General features: G+C 41.1%; 1 protein-coding gene across 1 annotated transcript in view; it reads left to right on the forward strand.

Annotated features, from left to right (window-relative positions):
• LOC117507540 (cell division control protein 42 homolog) overlaps positions 1–21,392 on the forward strand; it is a 51,724-nt gene that overhangs the window by 20,440 nt on the left and 9,892 nt on the right. Inside the window, exons 3-5 of the mRNA XM_034167406.1 lie at positions 151–223; positions 4,077–4,186; positions 13,031–13,228. Coding sequence (XP_034023297.1) covers positions 151–223; positions 4,077–4,186; positions 13,031–13,228 — 381 coding nt within the window. The remainder of the gene's footprint in view (positions 1–150; positions 224–4,076; positions 4,187–13,030; positions 13,229–21,392) is intronic.

Below are 21,392 nucleotides of genomic sequence, written 5' to 3' on the forward strand. Positions count from 1 at the left end.
TAATAATGCCTGTTTTGAGGAAATCCAGGTGGAAAATCTGCACTCCACGCCCTCCGGGAACATCACTGTTTTGTGTTGCCAAAATGCATACAGTACATTATAGAAAGGTTGATTTCAGCGATAACCGTTGTTCTTGGTTGTGTGTTACAGGTGTTTGATAACTATGCTGTAACTGTAATGATTGGTGGTGAGCCCTACACTTTGGGTCTCTTTGATACAGCAGGTATGTTTAATTCTGACCTCTGTTTATTAGGTTGTCTTGCATTCAGTCACTTGACATTGCAAGTAATTGTCAATGTCAAATATCAATTATAAATAAAACCCAATTTGGCCTTTTCTAGTCAAGTCCAGGAACATGCACTGTTCCTGCATTTTTCTGCATCCACAATACAGAACCCCCTTGGGTCCTGGAGGGCAACCGCCCTGATAGACAACTAGTCTTTTCCAACATCTCAAGAGTAACAATCTGTCTGCCACGGCCCAGTGACATGTGGGTGTCCTCTTGACCGCTTCCATCCGCCCAGGTCCTCAACACTGGGGCAGCTGTGTACTGGATCAACCATCCATGTTCTAAACCCACTTATTCCAGTTCAGGGTCGCTGGTGGGCTGGAGAGCCTATCCCATCGATCACTGGGCAAGGCTACACCCTGGACAGGGCACCACTCTATCAAACTGGTAGCACATAGGCAGACAAACACATTCACACTCTCTCACACACCTACAGTCAATTTGGAGTCATCAATTAACCTATTGTGCATGTCTGTGGAAGTGGGAAAAAGCCAGAGCATCTGGAGGGAACCCACTCAAATACAGGGAAAACATGCAAACGCCAAACATAAAGGACCAGTTCAGAAGCAAACCTCTGACCTTTTTGTTGCGAGGCAGTAGTGCTAACCACTAATCCACTGTGCTGCCTGTGTGCATGATCATGCCCACAGTGTTCCACCACATGGCATTCCAGTGGTATCCCAGGATTTTCCAAAAAGACCTTGTGCCAAAGACATCCAGTCATCGCCTTCGATTACTCAAGAGAGTCCAAGTCTCACAACCACATAGTAAGCCAGGGGGCACCAGGAACCTCAAGCCTTTAACCTGTGTTCTGCTGCAAAGATATTGACATTGCTGAACACCTCTGTCCAGTGACCTCAGTTCACCATCAGCTCAGTTCTCATGACTTCTTCCCAGATGTCTCCTGATCTCAAAAGTCAAGGAACCAGAGACATGAATGTCACCGCAAAGAGAAGTGAATGTCTATACAAGTTGACAAATTTTGCTGCTTGCAGATACTTTTGATGCCCGATATCAGGAAGTCATTGAAAGCCTGGATCTTCATCTTGATCCAGGACAATTGCAAACAAAAAATAAATGTTTGTAATCTCATCTCCTGAAAAGAAGAAATAATGGGAGGACACCAAGGGTCTGCGATGTGACCATCCACTGCATGGTGGTGCCCAGGTCCAAACCTGAGGTGGCTCATGTGGCTGGCCACCTGGAACATGCTTTTCCTGACGGTAATTGCACAATCAGGTGTACCACTAGTGTTTCACTTTTGGCGAAAAATGAAATTCATTATAATGCTTAATAGTTTGTTTCACAATGATAACATCCCAAGGGATCTTCATGCAGAATTTCATGAGCAAATACCATTTAGATTTTCTTCGGTGACAGACCGAGTGCTTGATCCTTGTGAACAAAAACAGGTACTACGGGGACTACATTAGGTTTGTGAAGAACTCTTTTATTCCAAAAAGTTACACACCAAAGCATTGGAAATGGTGTTATTTCTGTGTCCTATAATGTGAGTCAAAAGACTGGACCAAAATTTCTGATGTAAAACCTCCATCATAGTTTTACAAGTGATTCTAGTATAGAGCTACTACTACGGAGACTACAAGGCTCTATGGAGACTACATTTGGCACAAATTGTCATTCTTGAGGTACTAAAAATAAATATATCGCTTCCAATTTCTAGATCATAGTTGAGACAATGACACTCTAGTGAAATATATTGGTATCATTCCTGCACCTAGTGTTGCCTCTCTGTGAGTATGCTACTACGGAGACTACAATATTTTGGGGGACATCCACATCCCTGATTATGTGAATTTCCCAGAAGTTCCGGCAATAAAACTGAAACAAATTACTAGCACTGTTTTGTAGGGGATCCATTTAGGTGTCAAATCTAATAAACAGGAATTATGAAATCAAAGGATTTATGTTTAGAACATAGTGTTTTCTCAAATGAATTGACAAATTTGGATTCTGGTTACAAACCTATTATTTTACTCAAATGACTGCTGCTTGGCTCCAAGTGAAGATATTTTGATTCCGTTACTTGTGTCATGACCAGAGAAATACTGGGAATGTCACTGATTGGTGTAGTTCTTTGAAAGGTTCGAGAGGATAAATATCAGCTTTTACATAATGAGCAAATTTCACATGAAACGAGGTAACATGCAAAAAAGTGCATTTTTTTCACCATATATTCACCATTTTTGAGGTTTTTTTATGCATTTCCAAACTGTAAAAACAGGGCACAGATAAAGGTATGCCCAAGGGTCCTTAGCAATAGCTTTTAATGTCCCTAATGGCATTGTTTTATGAGATATAGGTTGGTAACATTGCATTATTAAAATGGTAACACCTGATTGTGCACTTACCGTGAGCAATTGTCCTACCTTGTCAGTGTTGTTGTATTTTTACTTTGTAAAATGGGGATCAGTCGAGTAAGATGCATCTGAGTAAATTGCACTTTTTTTAAAAGACATTGAATGAGACTTTTTAAACAAAAGGAACTAAGTGTATTGCGCACTTCCACTTCAAGGTGAAAATAACAAGGATCTCCAACTCCTGGAAGGTACCACTCCTGCTTGTTTTCCCAACTCTTCTTGCTTCACCCACAGTTAATTAACTGTACTGTAGTTAAGTGTGCTCAGTCAATCAAGAGCTGGGAAGTAGTCTTAATTTATCAGGTATTCATTAGCGGTATTTTGGCTTGAGAAATATCCTGTATTTTCAGGACTGTTGACTCCAGTTGATTATTGATGAAAGAATCAACTGGAAAGATCACATTCAAGATAGTCAAAAGAAAGTATCAAAAAGTATTGCAGTTTTAAATAAGGCTAAACACATTCTTGATGGCAAATCCCTGCATACTCTGTTTTGCACATTGATTGCACCTTACCTGACTTATTGTGCAGACGTCTGGGACAATAACTATAAAGCTACAGTGCAACCATTATTCATCCTTCAAAAAAGAGCATTAAGAATAATTCACAATGCAGGGTATCATGTTCATACCAACCCATTGTTCATTAAATCGAAAATATTAAAACTCTATGATCTGATAATGTTCAAGACTGTTCAATTGATGTACAAAGAGAAAAATATGCAATTGCCATTTCAAATTCAAGATTTCTTTGCACCAAGAGAAGGAATATGTAATTTAAGGAGTTTGTATCATTTCAAAATTGTGGGTGCTTGGATGACCAGGAAATGCTTCTGTGTCTCCATTTGTGGCCCCCCAAAAATGGAATGATCTACATGAGGAACTCAAACGATGTCCAAATATTAACCGGTTCAAATATTTATATAAAGATATGATGTTCTTTGGATATGTATCTGATGGAACAGGATGAGTTTGTGTGTTGTATGAAGAAACTGCTACGCTTGAATCCTTACAACTGAAAATGTATGGCGGTAACTAGCCCGTAATAGGAGCTGTTTGGGAAATATGTGACTTCACATCACATTTTGTTTGGAAATGATCGTTCATGATCAGGCACATAGCCTGGTTTAATTTGACTGTACGGAGGGCTGTAGGTGTTGATAACCGTTGCTTCTGCCTACACCTTTTGGGCACTTTGTACATTGTTTTTGTTTTTTTCTTTTTTCTTTTAACTACTTTGTCTATGAGTTTTGTTTGTTTGTGTACAAGGTATTTTTGTTAAGTGTGTGTGTGAGAGAGAGAGAGAGAGACTGTTGCCCTTTATGACATTGATTACACTGACCATTGTTCCAGTGGCATTAAATTGATGAAATTGTGGGTTAATTATGTGGTTTGTGTTTTTGACAGGTCAGGAAGACTACGACAGGTTACGACCTCTGAGTTATCCACAGACAGACGTCTTCCTAGTTTGTTTCTCAGTCGTGTCCCCCTCTTCCTTTGAAAATGTTAAGGAAAAGGTAACTTACTTTGTTCCCATTTATTTAATTTTTGCTGTATCCTGTCACAATGAAACCCATTTTAGTTTTTCTTGTCTTTTAGGATTTTAGTTAAATCACAGGCCCTAACTACCTCGTTGTGTATAGTGATGACAGTTTTCCCTAAATTCCCGGAAATCCGGGTTTTTACTAATAAATGTTTCCGTGTTATTTTTGATATACGTCAGAATCCATTCATTCAGTTCCACACCCAAAGTGTTGGTGGCAGTAGTGTGCCGTGTTGGTTTGCAAGCTGCCAATAATCTCGAAAGAAGGGTTATTTTGGGTGTGGGGGTGGGGAGTCAGGTGTTTATTAAAGCATATTTTTGGGGACTGCACAGTGATTCTCCTAACGATTTACTTTGTTGTGGACTTTAAAGTTATGAGCTGCGTTTTTTTTACCAATAATTTCATACATTAAGTGGAACTAACGAGTGAAACTGCCCACAGCTGCTAACGATGCTTATGCTGTTAGCATACAGATGAAAGTTTAACTCTCAGGAGAACAAACAGGGAGGTAAGAAGATATTTTTATTTGATTATCACTAACATTTAAAGACAGACAGGTTAGGTAAATTGGAAAGTTTGTAATTGTCCAAGTCTCCATTGCAAAAGAGGTCTCAACCTCAATGGGACTAACCTGGTTAAATACAGATTAAATTATGCATAAGAAAAAAAATGTTGGCATTAATGTACTTTTTAAAATATTTAAGTCAGGGTCTAGCCAGATAAGCAATTATTTTCCTGGAGCCCTCATCTTTGTTTTTACATGAAACAAAAAGGGAATAAATATAAGCAATATTTGTATTTTAAAAAAGATTTTGGCAAAAGCCAATGAACAGAAAGATGAACACAGACAGGAACTGGGGTTTTCGCAGGGAAAACTGAAAACCCAGACATCTGTACATAAGGTGGCCAAGAATTTCAAAAGAAATATTATCAATAGCTCCAAAGCTCCTGCCAAAACTAGGGAAACTCAGAAGTGAGAGACGGTTTAACAAAGTGATGCATTAATGTGCCATAAATACTTCTTGTGTTCTATTTGAGTACTGAGAATGATTATTTTTGAGATCTTTGAATTGTCATTTCCTTTTTTGAGCCACAGTGTTTTTTTTTTTTGTTTTTGTTTTTTTGTTGTTGTTAAAGGCTGGTAGCACAATACAAGTTGTGTGAAAAGACTGTGGTGGAAAAAAATGACATGAACCAACAAAAAATATTTTTTTTTTTTTTTGGTGGGTAAGTAGACCTGAAAATGCACCAGAATGCATCTGAGATTTCAAATTTTTCTGGGGAAGAACCCCCAGATCCCCTGCCAGGGGCTTCGTGCCTCTGGCCCTTGCCAAACATTTTTAGGTTTTTTTCCATGGCCCTCTTTCATCACTGTTGTAATATCCAACAGAAATACCCATCAGAAATACAGCCTTGTACAACAAATGGTTTTGGTTTCAAAAGCTAGTTTCCTCCACCATGACAACTGTACAGGGGATGAATATTTTTAATAATGCAAAAGTTTAAGAAGTTTTAATAAATACTGAATAAAACTATGCATAATTACGGACATGGCCACTTTGAGTGACAGGTTGGTGATAGTTGTTATGGATTACTGTGTGTCCTTTCTGAGCATCTTATTACAAATATGTGTAATTATGGCTAGCTGTGTTGTTAATTGTCACCCTGCTCAGAGTGCCGCACTCATTGGAGCGACATCTCTGCTATTTTAGCATTGTGGGATAGCTCGCGCCCACTGATTGAGCTCACCGGACTACTTTCGCCACCCTGTTCAGTGTGATGCTCTCATTGGAGCGACAACACACAGAATGTGTCTCTTCCCAGAATGTGTCTCTTCTTGTTCTGACTTTAACACGAAGTTAACACCCAAGTCATTCATCGCCAACTGTAAATGATAATCAAAACATTCCAATAATTTTTCTGAACTCTTCCGCATCAAACTCCATCGTGTCAATGTTTACATTGTTCTTCGGCAATAACAGGTGAAGTTGCTCATAAACTTTGACTTTCTTAAATATTTATTACAGCCATTCTTAAAACTTCAGTTATCTTTATGATTTTATTACTGGTAAATTTTAGAATTGATTTAGATGAGATATACTCATTATCTCACAGGAATATATCACAATTATCTGGGAACTACTTTTTGCGCAGGAATTCATCAAGTATGTCAACCGCGCACTAACACAGAATACCCAGAAACTGGACAGTTGTTCGTCCAAAAATGAGTGCGTCCACTTTTAGCTTGTCATAAGCTAAGCTAGTGGCGCTCATGAGAGTGTGGTTAATTGTCTGAGTGGCTCATCTAAGAAGTTTCTGTTCCAGTTGTTCCATCAAATGTGTTGCTTAATTTAACTTTGACTGCCGTGAGGCAGTCGGAGTCCTTGGACAGTTTTAAGTCAAGACTTAAAACCAATTTTTACTCTCTTTCTTATGAATCTTTTATTTTTTTATCTGTTTTATTCTTTTACTTGTGCTTTTAATTATGTATTTGAATTTTTTAATTTTTCCTTATTTATTTTAAATTTTATGCTGAACTGTTCGGTGTAAGGTGCCTTGAGGCAGCTTTAGTTGTGATTAAGCTGATAAAATTGAATTCATTTTTGTTAGAGGCAGAGTGGTTCGGGTCTGTGTATGAATACAGTCTGTGGTAATATCACAACTATCTAAATTGCTTTATAGGAAAGGTTTTTTAACTTTGTTTGATCCTGAACATTCTGACTGTGGCTAAAAAGATCATTTAAAAACACAGCTAACCTGCAGCTAGGGCTGGGCAATATGGACTAAAAATAAAATCTGATTTTCTCAGAAAAAATTTGACTTTCGATTTTTTTCCCCCCTTCTTTTTAAAGAAAACAACTGGTACAAATTGGTTGGTAAGGTTGGACCTTACTTGTGTGACTCGCCTTGAGGCAACTTTGTTGTGATTTGGTGCTATATAAATGAAAATAAATTGAAATTGTACAAATGAGAGAGAGAACTCAAAACAAGTTTTGCTTTTATTTTAGCAAAAACTTAAAAGTAACCCCTACTTTTGTTTTAAAAAATACACTTGGGTAAATGATTCCACCACAGTAAAGGGGCATTTACACAAGCATGCCTTTGCTTCACGACACATCACAACCTGTGTCGTGCTGTGTCATGCTGGAGGGTAAACAAATGTCGTGCTATTTGGTGCGATCTAATCTGCAACACTACGTGCAGCTTGTCAAGTGGAGTAAACAAGCAGTGAACAGAGCGAGTGGTGATGTCAGCGGATTGCATCAGAGCGCAGCTCATCTAAAGGATTATAACAAGAAGTTAAATTTGTTATAAACATAAAAATAAATACTTTAACAGCTGCAGACAAGAAGGAAAGAACATGCAACTGTTTTATGAAGCCGTGACAATGTAAACAAGAAAAATTATTACCTTTTTAGACGGCTCAAAATGCTTTCTGCAGCTTCCTAGGTGCGCGTGTGCACGTGAACAGCCCTGACTGCAGCCTCCTTTGTGATTCAGGAAGTGATTAGAGCCTTTTTCAGCTGCCAATTTGCAGAAAAAAATGATTATTCTGCCACAAAATAATTTTATATACAGCGTCCAGCGCATAGCACGTGGCAGCCGGTAGAACAAAGAACGGCATCCAGCTGTGAACACAGTGGGTGGGGTCATCACAACATAGTTTGTGCTATTGCGTGAAGCAAAGGCATACTCATGTAAATGGGCCATAAGCTGCTTTTTAGCAGAAGTTTGTTTGATACAATACCTCTCACTGCGGTATTGTATCACTTCCTGTTCCGGAGCACAGCGGTGTTTTTCTGTATCTGTTAGCTGTTTAATCTGCGCAGTTAGATTGATCTAGTTATCTAGATTACGATTTGTTTCCCAGTGTAATCTTTACGTGCCTTAACTAAAGCACTCCTTCTGCTGAATCACCTCTAAATTATTTACACATTATTCACTTTGCATGTTTTTAGGAATCCGCTAGCTTAGCGTAGCTACTAGCTCTTAGCCGATTTAGCATGGCGGCTTCTCCTGTCGCTCCCGCACTTTTCTGCTCTGGGTGTGAAATGTTTAGTTATTCTTCGGCCTCCTTTAGCAGTAACGGTACTTGTAATAAGTGTAGCTTATTCGTAGCTTTGGAGGCCAGGCTGGGCGAATTGGAGACTCGGCTCCGCACCGTGGAAAATTCTACAGCTAGCCAGGCCCCTGTAGTCGGTGCGGACCAAGGTAGCTTAGCCGCCGTTAGTTACCCCCTGGCAGATCCCGAGCAGCCGGGAAAGCAGGCTGACTGGGTGACTGTGAGGAGGAAGCGTAGCCCTAAACAGAAGCCCCGTGTACACCGCCAACCCGTTCACATCTCTAACCGTTTTTCCCCACTTGACGACACACCCGCCGAGGATCAAACTCTGGTTATTGGCGACTCTGTTTTGCGAAATGTGAAGTTAGCGACACCAGCAACCATAGTCAGTTGTCTTCCGGGGGCCAGAGCAGGCGACATTGAAGTAAATTTGAAACTGCTGGCTAAGGCTAAGCGTAAATTTGGTAAGATTGTAATTCACGTCGGCAGTAATGACACCCGGTTACGCCAATCGGAGGTCACTAAAATTAACATTAAATCGGTGTGTAACTTTGCAAAAACAATGTCGGACTCTGTAGTTTTCTCTGGGCCCCTCCCCAATCAGACCGGGAGTGACATGTTTAGCCGCATGTTCTCCTTGAATTGCTGGCTGTCTGAGTGGTGTCCAAAAATGAGGTGGGCTTCATAGATAATTGGCAAAGCTTCTGGGGAAAACCTGGTCTTGTAGGAGAGATGGCATCCATCCCACTTTGGATGGAGCAGCTCTCATTTCTAGAAATCTGGCCAATTTTCTTAAATCCTCCAAACCGTGACTATCCAGGGTTGGGACCAGGAAGCAGAGTTGTAGTCTTACACACCTCTCTGCAGCTTCTCTCCCCCTGCCATCCCCTCATTACCCCATCCCCGTAGAGACGGTGCCTGCTTCCAGACTACCAATAACCAGCAAAATCTATTTAAGCATAAAAATTCAAAAAGAAAAATAATATAGCACCTTCAACTGCACCACAGACTAAAACAGTTAAATGTGGTCTATTAAACATTAGGTCTCTCTCTTCTAAGTCCCTGTTGGTAAATGATATAATAATTGATCAACATATTGATTTATTCTGCCTTACAGAAACTGGTTACAGCAGGATGAATATGTTAGTTTAAATGAGTCAACACCCCCGAGTCACACTAACTGTCAGAATGCTCGTAGCACGGGCCGGGGCGGAGGATTAGCAGCAATCTTCCATTCCAGCTTATTAATTAATCAAAAACCCAGACAGAGCTTTAATTCATTTGAAAGCTTGACTCTTAGTCTTGTCCATCCAAATTGGAAGTCCCAAAAACCAGTTTTATTTGTTATTATCTATCGTCCACCTGGTCGTTACTGTGAGTTTCTCTGTGAATTTTCAGACCTTTTGTCTGACTTAGTGCTTAGCTCAGATAAGATAATTATAGTGGGCGATTTTAACATCCACACAGATGCTGAGAATGACAGCCTCAACACTGCATTTAATCTATTATTAGACCTCTATTGGCTTTGCTCAAAAAGTAAATGAGTCCACCCACCACTTTAATCATATCTTAGATCTTGTTCTGACTTATGGTATGGAAATAGAAGACTTAACAGTATTCCCTGAAAACTCCCTTCTGTCTGATCATTTCTTAATAACATTTACATTTACTCTGATGGACTACCAGCAGTGGGGAATAAGTTTCATTACACTAGACGTCTTTCAGAAAGCGCTGTAACTAGGTTTAAGGATATGATTCCTTCTTTATGTTCTCTAATGCCATATACCAACACAGTGCAGAGTAGCTACCTAAACTCTGTAAGTGAGATAGAGTATCTCGTCAATAGTTTTACATCCTCATTGAAGACAACTTTGGATGCTGTAGCTCCTCTAAAAAAGAGAGCTTTAAATCAGAAGTGCCTGACTCCGTGGTATAACTCACAAACTCGTAGCTTAAAGCAGATAACCCGTAAGTTGGAGAGGAAAGGGCGTCTCACTAATTTAGAAGATCTTCACTTAGCCTGGAAAAGAGTCTGTTGCTCTATAAAAAAGCCCTCCGTAAAGCTAGGACATCTTTGTACTCATCACTAATTGAAGAAAATAAGAACAACCCCAGGTTTCTTTTCAGCACTGTAGCCAGGCTGACAGAGTCAGAGCTCTATTGAGCTGAGTATTCCATTAACTTTAACTAGTAATGACTTCATGACTTTCTTTGCTAACAAAATTTTAACTATTAGAGAAAAAATTACTCATAACCATCCCAAAGACGTATCGTTATCTTTGGCTGCTTTCAGTGATGCCGGTATTTGGTTAGACTCTTTCTCTCCGATTGTTCTGTCTGAGTTATTTTCATTAGTTACTTCATCCAAACCATCAACATGTTTATTAGACCCCATTCCTACCAGGCTGCTCAAGGAAGCCCTACCATTATTTAATGCTTCCATCTTAAATATGATCAATCTATCTTTGTTAGTTGGCTATGTACCACAGGCTTTTAAGGTGGCAGTAATTAAACCATTACGTAAAAAGCCATCACTTGACCCAGCTATCTTAGCTAATTATAGGCCAATCTCCAACCTTCCTTTTCTCTCAAAAATTCTTGAAAGGGTAGTTGTAAAACAGCTAACTGATCATCTGCAGAGGAATGGTCTATTTGAAGAGTTTCAGTCAGGTTTTAGAATTCATCATAGTACAGAAACAGCATTAGTGAAGGTTACAAATGATCTTCTTATGGCCTCGGACAGTGGACTCATCTCTGTGCTTGTTCTGTTTAGACCTCAGTGCTGCTTTTGATACTGTTGACCATAAAATTTTATTACAGAGATTAGAGCATGCCATAGGTATTAAAGGCACTGCGCTGCGGTGGTTTGAATCATATTTGTCTAATAGATTACAATTTGTTCATGTAAATGGGGAATCTTCTTCACAGACTAAAGTTAATTATGGAGTTCCACAAGGTTCTGTGCTAGGACCAATTTTATTCACTTTATACATGCTTCCCTTAGGCAGTATTATTAGACGGTATTGCTTAAATTTTCATTCTTACGCAGATGATACCCAGCTTTATCTTTCCATGAAGCCAGAGGACACACACCAATTAGCTAAACTGCAGGACTGTCTTACAGACATAAAGACATGGATGACCTCTAATTTCCTGCTTTTAAACTCAGATAAAACTGAAGTTATTGTACCTTGGCCCCACAAATCTTAGAAACATGGTGTCTAACCAGATCCTTACTCTGGATGGCATTACCCTGACCTCTAGTAATACTGTGAGAAATCTTGGAGTCATTTTTGATCAGGATATGTCATTCAAAGGGCATATTAAACAAATATGTAGGACTGCTTTTTTGCATTTACGCAATATCTCTAAAATCAGAAAGGTCTTGCCTCAGAGTGATGCTGAAAAACTAATTCATGCATTTATTTCCTCTAGGCTGGACTATTGTAATTCATTATTATCAGGTTGTCCTAAAAGTTCCCTAAAAAGCCTTCAGTTAATTCAAATGCTGCAGCTAGAGTACTGACGGGGACTAGAAGGAGAGAGCATATCTCACCCATATTGGCCTCTCTTCATTGGCTTCCTGTTAATTCTAGAATAGAATTTAAAATTCTTCTTCTTACTTATAAGGTTTTGAATAATCAGGTCCCATCTTATCTTAGGGACCTCGTAGTACCATATCACCCCAATAGAGCGCTTCGCTCTCAGACTGCAGGCTTACTTGTAGTTCCTAGGGTTTGTAAGATTAGAATGGGAGGCAGAGCCTTCAGCTTTCAGGCTCCTCTCCTGTGGAACCAGCTCCCAATTCAGATCAGGGAGACAGACACCCTCTCTACTTTTAAGATTAGGCTTAAAACTTTCCTTTTTGCTAAAGCTTATAGTTAGGGCTGGATCAGGTGACCCTGAACCATCCCTTAGTTATGCTGCTATAGACGTAGACTGCTGTGGCGTTCCCATGATGCACTGTTTCTTTCTCTTTTTGCTCTGTATGCACCACTCTGCATTTAATCATTAGTGATCGATCTCTGCTCCCCTCCACAGTATGTCTTTTTCCTGGTTCTCTCCCTCAGCCCCAACCAGTCCCAGCAGAAGACTGCCCCTCCCTGAGCCTGGTTCTGGTGGAGGTTTCTTCCTGTTAAAAGGGAGTTTTTCCTTCCCACTGTAGCCAAGTGCTTGCTCACAGGGGGTCGTTTTAACCGTTGGGGTTTTACATAATTATTGTATGGCCTTGCCTTACAATATAAAGCGCCTTGGGGCAACTGTTTGTTGTGATTTGGCGCTATATAAAAAAATTGATTGATTGATTGATTATGCTCCCCTTGTAAAGAGCAGCATTTCTCCCACTCGACTGGATGCCTCTGTTTTAGATGCTGGAATAAGTTTGTTGTGCTGCTGCCTTTTGCTGCAATGGGCATTAGACAAACTTTGCAGCGTGCAGTCACTTGTCGCAGCAATCCCAAACCACTGACGATACTGTTACTTTCTTGGGAACAAACTCGCTCTTCGTTAGCGATGGCCATGTTGTTGTGTGAAGGAAACGGGACCAGGGTGAAGCTACAGAAGCTCCTGGGGACCAAAAGTGTGTTGTAGCAAGAGGAGGGGGAAATTTTTTTTTTTTTTTTGAAATCGTCCACAGCAAAAAACTAAAATTAATCGATAAAACTGATATATCGCCCAGGCCTACATTTAGCTGCTTTAGAAAGAAACAGTTTTGAGCTTACAACAGACAGCATGTTGATTTTGTGTGCGTGCAGTGGGTTCCAGAGATCACCCACCACTGTCCAAAGACACCTTTCCTACTAGTTGGGACTCAGATTGACCTTCGGGACGACCCATCCACTATAGAGAAACTGGCCAAGAACAAGCAGAAACCCATCACTCCTGAGGCGGCTGAGAAGCTGGCACGAGAGCTTAAGGCTGTGAAGTATGTGGAGTGTTCAGCTCTCACACAGGTAAAACATAAATACACGACGTGTTTAGAGATACAAAATGACTACGGTTTAATGCACACAACTGAAGAAAGATGAAAATGCTAACAGAAGTTACTTGTTTAAGAAAGTTTCAAGCTGTGCAAATTGATTGAGTAGTAAAATAGAATATGATTCTGTCTTCACAGTTGCTGCTGTTTAAAGTGTTTGTTAATTCTATGTGGTGAGCTCAAACAACAGAACGCTGTGTGCCTCATAATGTGCTCACTACATGTTTGCAGTGGTGTGACTTTGTTAAACCTGGCTTACACTGAGTTTATTTTAAATTAATTAATAATTATTATTTTTAAGACCATTTCAGTAGTGATTTAATGATGCATATTCCTAAAACTTTACTGAGTCTGGGCTATTCCATGTTAGTTGAAGGTAGTCTCATTTAGGAATGGTATCAGTAATATCTCCGTGTATGGCTTTTGGGGGGGCAAATCTAACTTTTTCTCATTTTGCTTTGTCACAACTCTTGGAAACGTGTTAATTTATTGGGCTAAGTATTCGTGTAGGCAGCATGTGTGTGTATGAAAGATGCGTACACATAACATTTAATAGGCAATGCAAAACACAGACAAGCAGCAGGAATCTGAAGTAAAGATATTATGTATTGCAGAATAAAGATTGACAGCTACACATTTTCACCTGTGAATGTGGCTGAAATGACTCAAACCCCATCTTCAGCAGCATAAACTGCATCTTCAGTTTGACTCCTTTTTATCTACAGACCCTACACTGACTGCAGTCTTTAAATATGGAGTTCATAATTTTACTGAACCGTCCAGCAGGTGTCAGTGTTCCGTAAGAGGCAGTACAACACATAACACGTTCTCTTTCATGTGGACTCCTGAACATTGTTCGAAATGGGTTTCAAAGGATTCAAAATGAATGTTGAATAGAGGCAGGAAACAATGATGAACTGAGAGCTTAAAATAGATCTACTGGGAGAAAGAGGAATGGAAATGGATAGTTATGTGACAGTTTGCCTTAAAGATTCTATGTTAATAAGAAGTTTAAGTGTTAGGCTTCAAACTAGAGGATCCTTGGTTCAAAATGGCGGATTTATTGGAAAATGCAGTGAACTTTATTTTGTATTGCTGTTGATGATATTGTGGTGGAAGATATTTTGTGATCTACGAATGAACTATAACACCAGTGCACTTGGTAATGAAAGAGCTGTGTGAAACCTGGGTAACATGTCTGAACTATTCAATGTTTGTTAGTATAATATCTGCAGAATTGTAAATATTGTAAATATATTCTTGCACTCTCAATAATAATAATTGGCCTATCAGTTCTATTAAATTTTTCCATTTCCTGTTTCCCCTGTAGCATTATATAATCATATCTGCTACATAAGAGAAAACGTAGCGATTAGCCAGCCAGGAGGTTGATTGCAGTGAAGTAAATTGTGGTTACATTCAGGCTCACCAATTTTTAAACATGGACTTGTTGGAGTCTCTAGGTATAAAAATACCAAATGCAGTGTTGGTCAGCGGCGTTCCAAAATATGATGCTGATGAAGTTGAAGTTTTTCTCCTTCAGTTTGGTGCCATTGAGCGTTCTTTACCGATAAACTCACCAGATTCTGAATTTCATAATATGATGATTGTTGAGTTTAAAACTGGTTCAGCTTTTGAATCACTGGGTCCTATTCTGCCATATAAATTTAAGCCTAAAGATAATGAATATTGCATTAAAAATTTGTCTAAAATTTATGCTGCTATTGGGTGCTCAAAGACTAAGACTTATTTAGCTGACTTAAAGCAAGTAGCAAAATTGTCTGGTCAAGGTTTTTCAGAAGTTTTACAAGTACTGATGACCCAAATCAATGAAGCTGTGGCTGAGCTCCACACTGGAAAAGCTGAAGACGCCAAAGATAAAGATCTCACTTCACTGGAAAACAAAATGGCTGCTGCTTCTTCCGCACCTTTACCTCCAACATATTTGGGTACAAGTGCAACAGAAAGACATGCAATAAATCTAACCTCTGCTGATTTGACTCTGCCACAAATTCAAAAATATGTTGTGGAGCATGTAATGAAAAGTGATGATATTAACATCCGTGCATCTCAGACTGCGTATGTTTTCTGGAAGAGTTCCTAGACCGCCGCATGAGGTGGATTATGACACGTGGCGCTCCGGTGTGGATCTGAGTTTAAAGGATCCAGCCATTTCTGAACTTCAAAGAGCCAGGCTCATCCTTGACAGCCTTTTGCCACCAGCAGCTGATATTGTAAAGCACCTCAGTCAGGACTTGCCTGCAGAGATGTACATACAACATCTTGATTCAGCCTATGGGACTGTACAGGATGGAGAGGAGCTTTTTGTGAAGTTTATGGACACACTGCAAGATTTAGGTGAAAAATCATCTGTTTATTTACAATGACTGCAAGTAGCCCTGAATCTGGCTGTCAAGCAAGGAGGTGTGAAGCCCAGTGAGGTGAACAAGAATTTGCTTAGTCAATTTTGCAGGGGATGCTGGGATAACGGTCTTATCTCTGAGCTCCAGCTCAAGCAGAAAAGAACAAACCCGCCTTCATTTGCTGACCTGCTGCTCCTGTTAAGAACTGAGGAAGACCGTGAAGCAAATAAAGCTCTCAGGATGAAGCAACACCTGGGAACATCTAAGCAGAGAGTGACTGCTCAGGCCCAGTTCGCAGTTGAAGAGGAGAAAGGAGTTTCTGCAACTCTGTTGTCCCTCACAAAGCAAATGGCTGACATACAAAAACAACTTGCTGCTCTAACCGCTTCCCAGCCTCACCATTCCCGTGCTTCAGTTGAAAAGCCACAATATAAACAAAGAACTGCTCCAAATAAAAATGCTTCACCCTCCAGCCCAAAGCCTGGGTTCTGTTTCCGTTGTGGAGAAGATGGACATATTAGACCTCAGTGTGAAAACAGTCCTAATCCAGCACATGAAAAATGAAAACAGTTCAGTGAAAAGAAACAGAAGTGGCAGAAACACAATCCAAACTCCACTGAACATTTAAACTAAATCCAGTTCCTGTAGTGGGACATACAGGAGCTGTGCTGGACCCATATCGTCCCGCAAAGATTATTCACTGTGCAGACCAACAAATCCATCCTGGATCAACTATAAAGTTGCCTCGTGGGTTAGTTTGGTCAAGGTGCACAGCAGAAGTGGAGATTGCAGGTCATACTCACCGATGCCTGCTTGACACAGGTTCACAAGTCACTACTGTACCTGTGTCATTTTATAATGAACATCTTTATGAGCAACCGATTCAGCCTCTTCAAGATCTCCTACAAATTGAAGGCGCTGCAGGTCAAACAGTCCCATATCTTGGCTTTGTTGAAATTCCTGTTAAATTTCCCAAAGACTTTGTTGGTGATGAATTTGAAATAGCCACACTAGCATTAGTGGTTCCAGACACACATCCTAATTGTCCCAACAGCATTCTCGTTGGCATGAATACTTTGGAGCCACTGTATGAGCAGTATCTTAATAAACATTTAGCATTCCAGCCAAGTGCTCATGGTTATGGAGCTGTGTTGAAGATACTCCAGCTGTTGCAGCAGAAGGACAATGGCGACGTGGGAGTTGTGAGGCTCCAAAGCAAAGTCCCGGTGTGTGTTCTGGCCGGCCGCACTGTTGTCATCGAAGGCTCTGCAAAGGTCCCTCCCTCATTGTCCAGCTTAAGTGTCCTCCTACAACATCCTGCCTCTGCCCTGCCTGGCAGTATGTTCGTCAGCAGTTGTCTCATTACTCTCCCAGCTCTATCGCCGCACAAGGTTCCAGTGGTTATTTCCAACAAGTCTGAGCAAGACACCTACATTCCACCGCACAGTGTCATCACAGATCTTACAACTCATTATTGTATTTTATCTGAACAGCGTGTGACCCATTCATCGGTTACAAAAACACCATCTAGTTAGAATTTTAATTTTGGTGAATCCCCATTGCCGTTTGAATGGAAGAAGAGGGTCACGGAAAAGTTGAATGATATTTCGGAGGTCTTTTCCCATCATGACCTGGACTTTGGCTGCACAACGGCTGTTAAACACCGTATCCCACTTCATGACAATACACCATTCAAACAACGCGCCCGGCCAATCCATCCACAAGACATTGAAGCTGTCCGACGTCATTTGCGTGAGCTTCTGGAAGCTGGAGTAATAAGGGAATCATCGTCTCCCTTTGCTTCTCCTCTTGTGGTGGTGAGAAAGAAAAATGGTGACGTCCGACTGTGCATCGATTATCGCAAGTTAAATCTTCAGACAATTAAAGACGCCTACTCGTTACCTAACTTGGAAGAATCATTTTCAGCTCTAACTGGTTCAAAGTGGTTTTCGGTACTTGACCTGAAGTCTGGCTATTACCAGAGCCAGATGGAAGAGGAAGATAAGCCAAAGACCGCTTTTGTCACTCCCCTTGTCTTCTGGGAGTTTAACCAGATGCCCCAGGGTGTTACCAATGCACCAAGTACATTTCAGCGTTTGATGGAACGGTGTATGGGGGATCTCCATCTGAAGGAAGTACTGGTGTTCCTCGATGATTTAATAATTTTTTCTGAGACACTGGAGGAGCATGAGCAAAGGCTGTTGAGAGTCCTCAACCGCTTGAGAGAGTATGGGCTGAAGTTGTCCCCAGCGAAATGCTGTTTCTTTCAAACATCTGTTCGTTATTTGGGCCACATTGTTTCGGAAAAAGGAGTGAAAACAGATCCAGAGAAAATAAATACCATCAAAACCTGCCCAATTCCACAAACATTGAATCAACTCCGATCATTCTTGGGATTTGCAGGATATTATCGTCGACTATTCCATTACAGCTAAACCATTGAATGATTTGACTCGTGGTTATCCATCTGTTCGCAAGTCAAAAAATCGGAAGCTTCACAAATTATCTACTTACAGTTTGAATCAGCCGTTTGGTGAGAGATGGACTCAAACTTGTTAAAATGCATTTGAAACGTTAATCGGAAAGCTTATCACTGCCCCAGTTCTTGGTTTTGCAGACCCCTCTCGCCCATATATTCTCCATACGGATGCTAGTGTGATGGGACTTGGTGCTGCCTTGTATCAGGAGCAAGAAGGGAATTTGAGGGTTATAGCCTACGCTAGCCGTGGACTATCGCAGAGTGAGAGTCATTACCCAGCCCATAAACTGGAATTTCTCGCCCTTAAATGGAGTGTCACCGAGAAATTCCAGGATTATTTGTACAGAGCTGAGTTTGCGGTAGTGACTGACAGCAATCCGCTGACGTACATTCTCACAACAGCTAAACTGGATGCGACTGGACATCGCTGGTTGGCTGCTTTATCCACATACTCCTTCAAGCTGCTTTATCAGGCTGGTAAACAAAACTATGACAAAGATGCTCTCTCTCGACGCCCTCACCCGTGTTCCTCTGATCAATCTTTACAAGACCATGAATTCATCAACCAATTTGTTTCCCGCCACACAGCGGATTCCACTGCTGTCTCACAAGAGATCGTAAGTGCCATCTGCCAGAGTCACCTTGTTCGGGCTGTTTGTCCAGATGACCAAGATCAACCAGGTCTCACTCTTTTTGAATCCCAGTCAACGACAACTGATATCATTTCTGACTATTTCGGTTCTGAAGACCTCCACTAGCTCCCACTCATTCCAGCACTTGACATCAATTGTACCGGCGGAGACGAGACAATGACAATCTCTTATATCAACTCATTCTCCCAAAAGAACTGCGAGCCTTGGTCTTGAAAAGTCTCCACAATGACATGGGCCATATGGGAATTGAATGTACACTTGATCTTGTGCGTACAAGAGTCTTTTGGCCCAAAACGGCAAAGGATGTGGAGAGGAAAATTAAGACTTGTGGCCGATGTGTTTGCCGAAAGGCTTTGCCGGAGAGAGCTGCACCACTTGTTACTATTAAAACATCACGACCACTTCAGCTCCTGTGTATGGATTTCCTTAGCCTTGAACCTGATTCCAGCAGCACTCGAGATATCTTACTCCTTACTGACCACTTTACAAAATTTGCCATTGCCATACCCACACCCAATCAAAAAGCAAGAACTGTTGCAAAATGTCTGTGGGAAAATTACATCGTTTACAATGGCATCCCGGAGCGGATCTATACCGACCAAGGACAAGATTTTGAGTCAAAATTAATCAAAGAACTTTGTGAAGTTGCAGGAATTCAGAAAAGTAGGACGACGTCATATCATCCTCAAGGGAATCCAGTGGAGCGTTTTAATCACACACTGCTGGCAATGTTGGGAACATTGGAACAGAAACAGAAGAGCACATGGAAAGATCATGTAAAACCGCTGGTCCACGCATATAACTGTACTAAGAACGAGGTTACGGGATACACCCAGTATGAACTAATGTTTGGTAGAACACCTCGGTTGTCTGTGGACATAGCTTTTAACCTTCCTGTGCATGAAGCCAGACAAAATCATTCTCAGTATGTCAAGTCTCTGAAATTAAGATTGGAATCAAGCTTCAAAATTGCTGCTAGCAATGCTGCGAAATTTGCTGACCGGCATAAAGCTCGTTTTGATAAACATGTGATACCATCACTGGAACCAGGAGATCGTGTGTTGGTGCGAAATGTCCGCCTTCACGGGAAACATAAGTTGTTCGATAAATGGGAAGAAGTGGTTTATATCGTGGTCCATCGAGCTGGAGATTTGCCAGTTTATAAAGTAAAACCCGAAAGTGGTAATGGACCTATGCAGACTTTGCACCGTGACCTCCTCCTTCCATGTGAATTTTTTACAGACAGTAGTGAGAACCTGTCATCTTCTGAATATTTAACTGTCCGTTGACCGGGAACTCATCGGGAAAGAAGTAATCAAGAGCCTTCTACAGACCCTCCTGCTGAGGATGAGGATTCAGAGAATTTTGTCACATTCAACTTTGGTTCACCCACCTTGCATTTTGAAGTAGAAAAACTTCATAATTCTGATCCATCTATTGAAGGTGCGAACCAAAGTACGCTATCTAAGTCTCAAATTGAAAACTGAAGAACAGAGAGAACAAAAATCCATCATGTCTGATGCTCTACCTTCTTTTTACGTCTTTTCACAATTCCTGTGCTAGTCAGACGACGTCCCGGATAAAACACAGCGTCCAGTTTGGAAATGAACGGCACATTCCACTGTTACAGGAGTTTTTGTCATGGAAAGAGGAGCAAAGGCTTCGCGCGTCGCGGCGGTGCCGCATGGCCCACAGCAGCGCCGTGATGAAGCCTGACAGGACATGTTCTGGCATGTCCAGGCACATCCACAATTTCTCAGATAATCACTCGATGGACAAACCACCGACAGCTGTCTGAACACCATCTCAAAGCCGTCCTGTGAGAGCAAAACGGAGGTGGTTTTGTCTCGATCCAGTAGCGAATCCATCGTGATGCGCAAAGCCTCCGCTCAGCTTTCCATGACAAAATCTCTTGTTAAAAGTGAAATCTGCTGGAAAATGGTTGATGTCCAGCTCTTGTGATAACCAGAGAAATGGCACACGATGGTCACGGATCCAGACAGCCATCCGTTTAGAAATTAAATGGTCGTTCAGCCTGTCGATGGCAGTTTCGGAGCGCGGCGCGCCCCTCAGCCACTGGGGGCCTTCCTTAAAGCGACAGTAACACTCCTTATTCTCTCCCAAGCCCGTAACATTTTCACCGAAAGCCAGATAAATTTTTATAATGGTTTCCAGCTGCCAGTCTCTAACAGTTTCTGAAAAAATTCTGATGGGGAAAAAAAGCCCAAATCATTCCGCCATTTCCTGGCAATGAAACAACGACGAGGGGGCTGGACCACTCCTCACTCAAAGCCTGCTCACAGGCGAATGACGCAACCGACAGGCGTGGAAAAACTCACGCATGCGCACGAGGGTTCAAGCTTGTCTGACGCAATCACACGTGATTCAAATCCATATGGTTTTTGAAAAAAATAATAAGGTCGGATACTTTTCTAATAGACCTCCTATGTCTTGAAACCGGGAAAATCATTCTCTTGAGCTCTCTGTGTTACCAGTGGAAACGTGACATTATCTGTCCATCAGAGCTCCAGTTCCACCAGAGACCGACGGTGAGAGCGGTATTTGTTACCATACAAATTATTTTGGTTCGTTCCTAATCAGTTTACTCAGTTTGGTACTGTGTGACAACACCTTTAACACCTC

This window comes from Thalassophryne amazonica, chromosome 3 (genome assembly GCF_902500255.1).
Source record: "Thalassophryne amazonica chromosome 3, fThaAma1.1, whole genome shotgun sequence".
NCBI lineage: Eukaryota > Metazoa > Chordata > Actinopteri > Batrachoidiformes > Batrachoididae > Thalassophryne > Thalassophryne amazonica.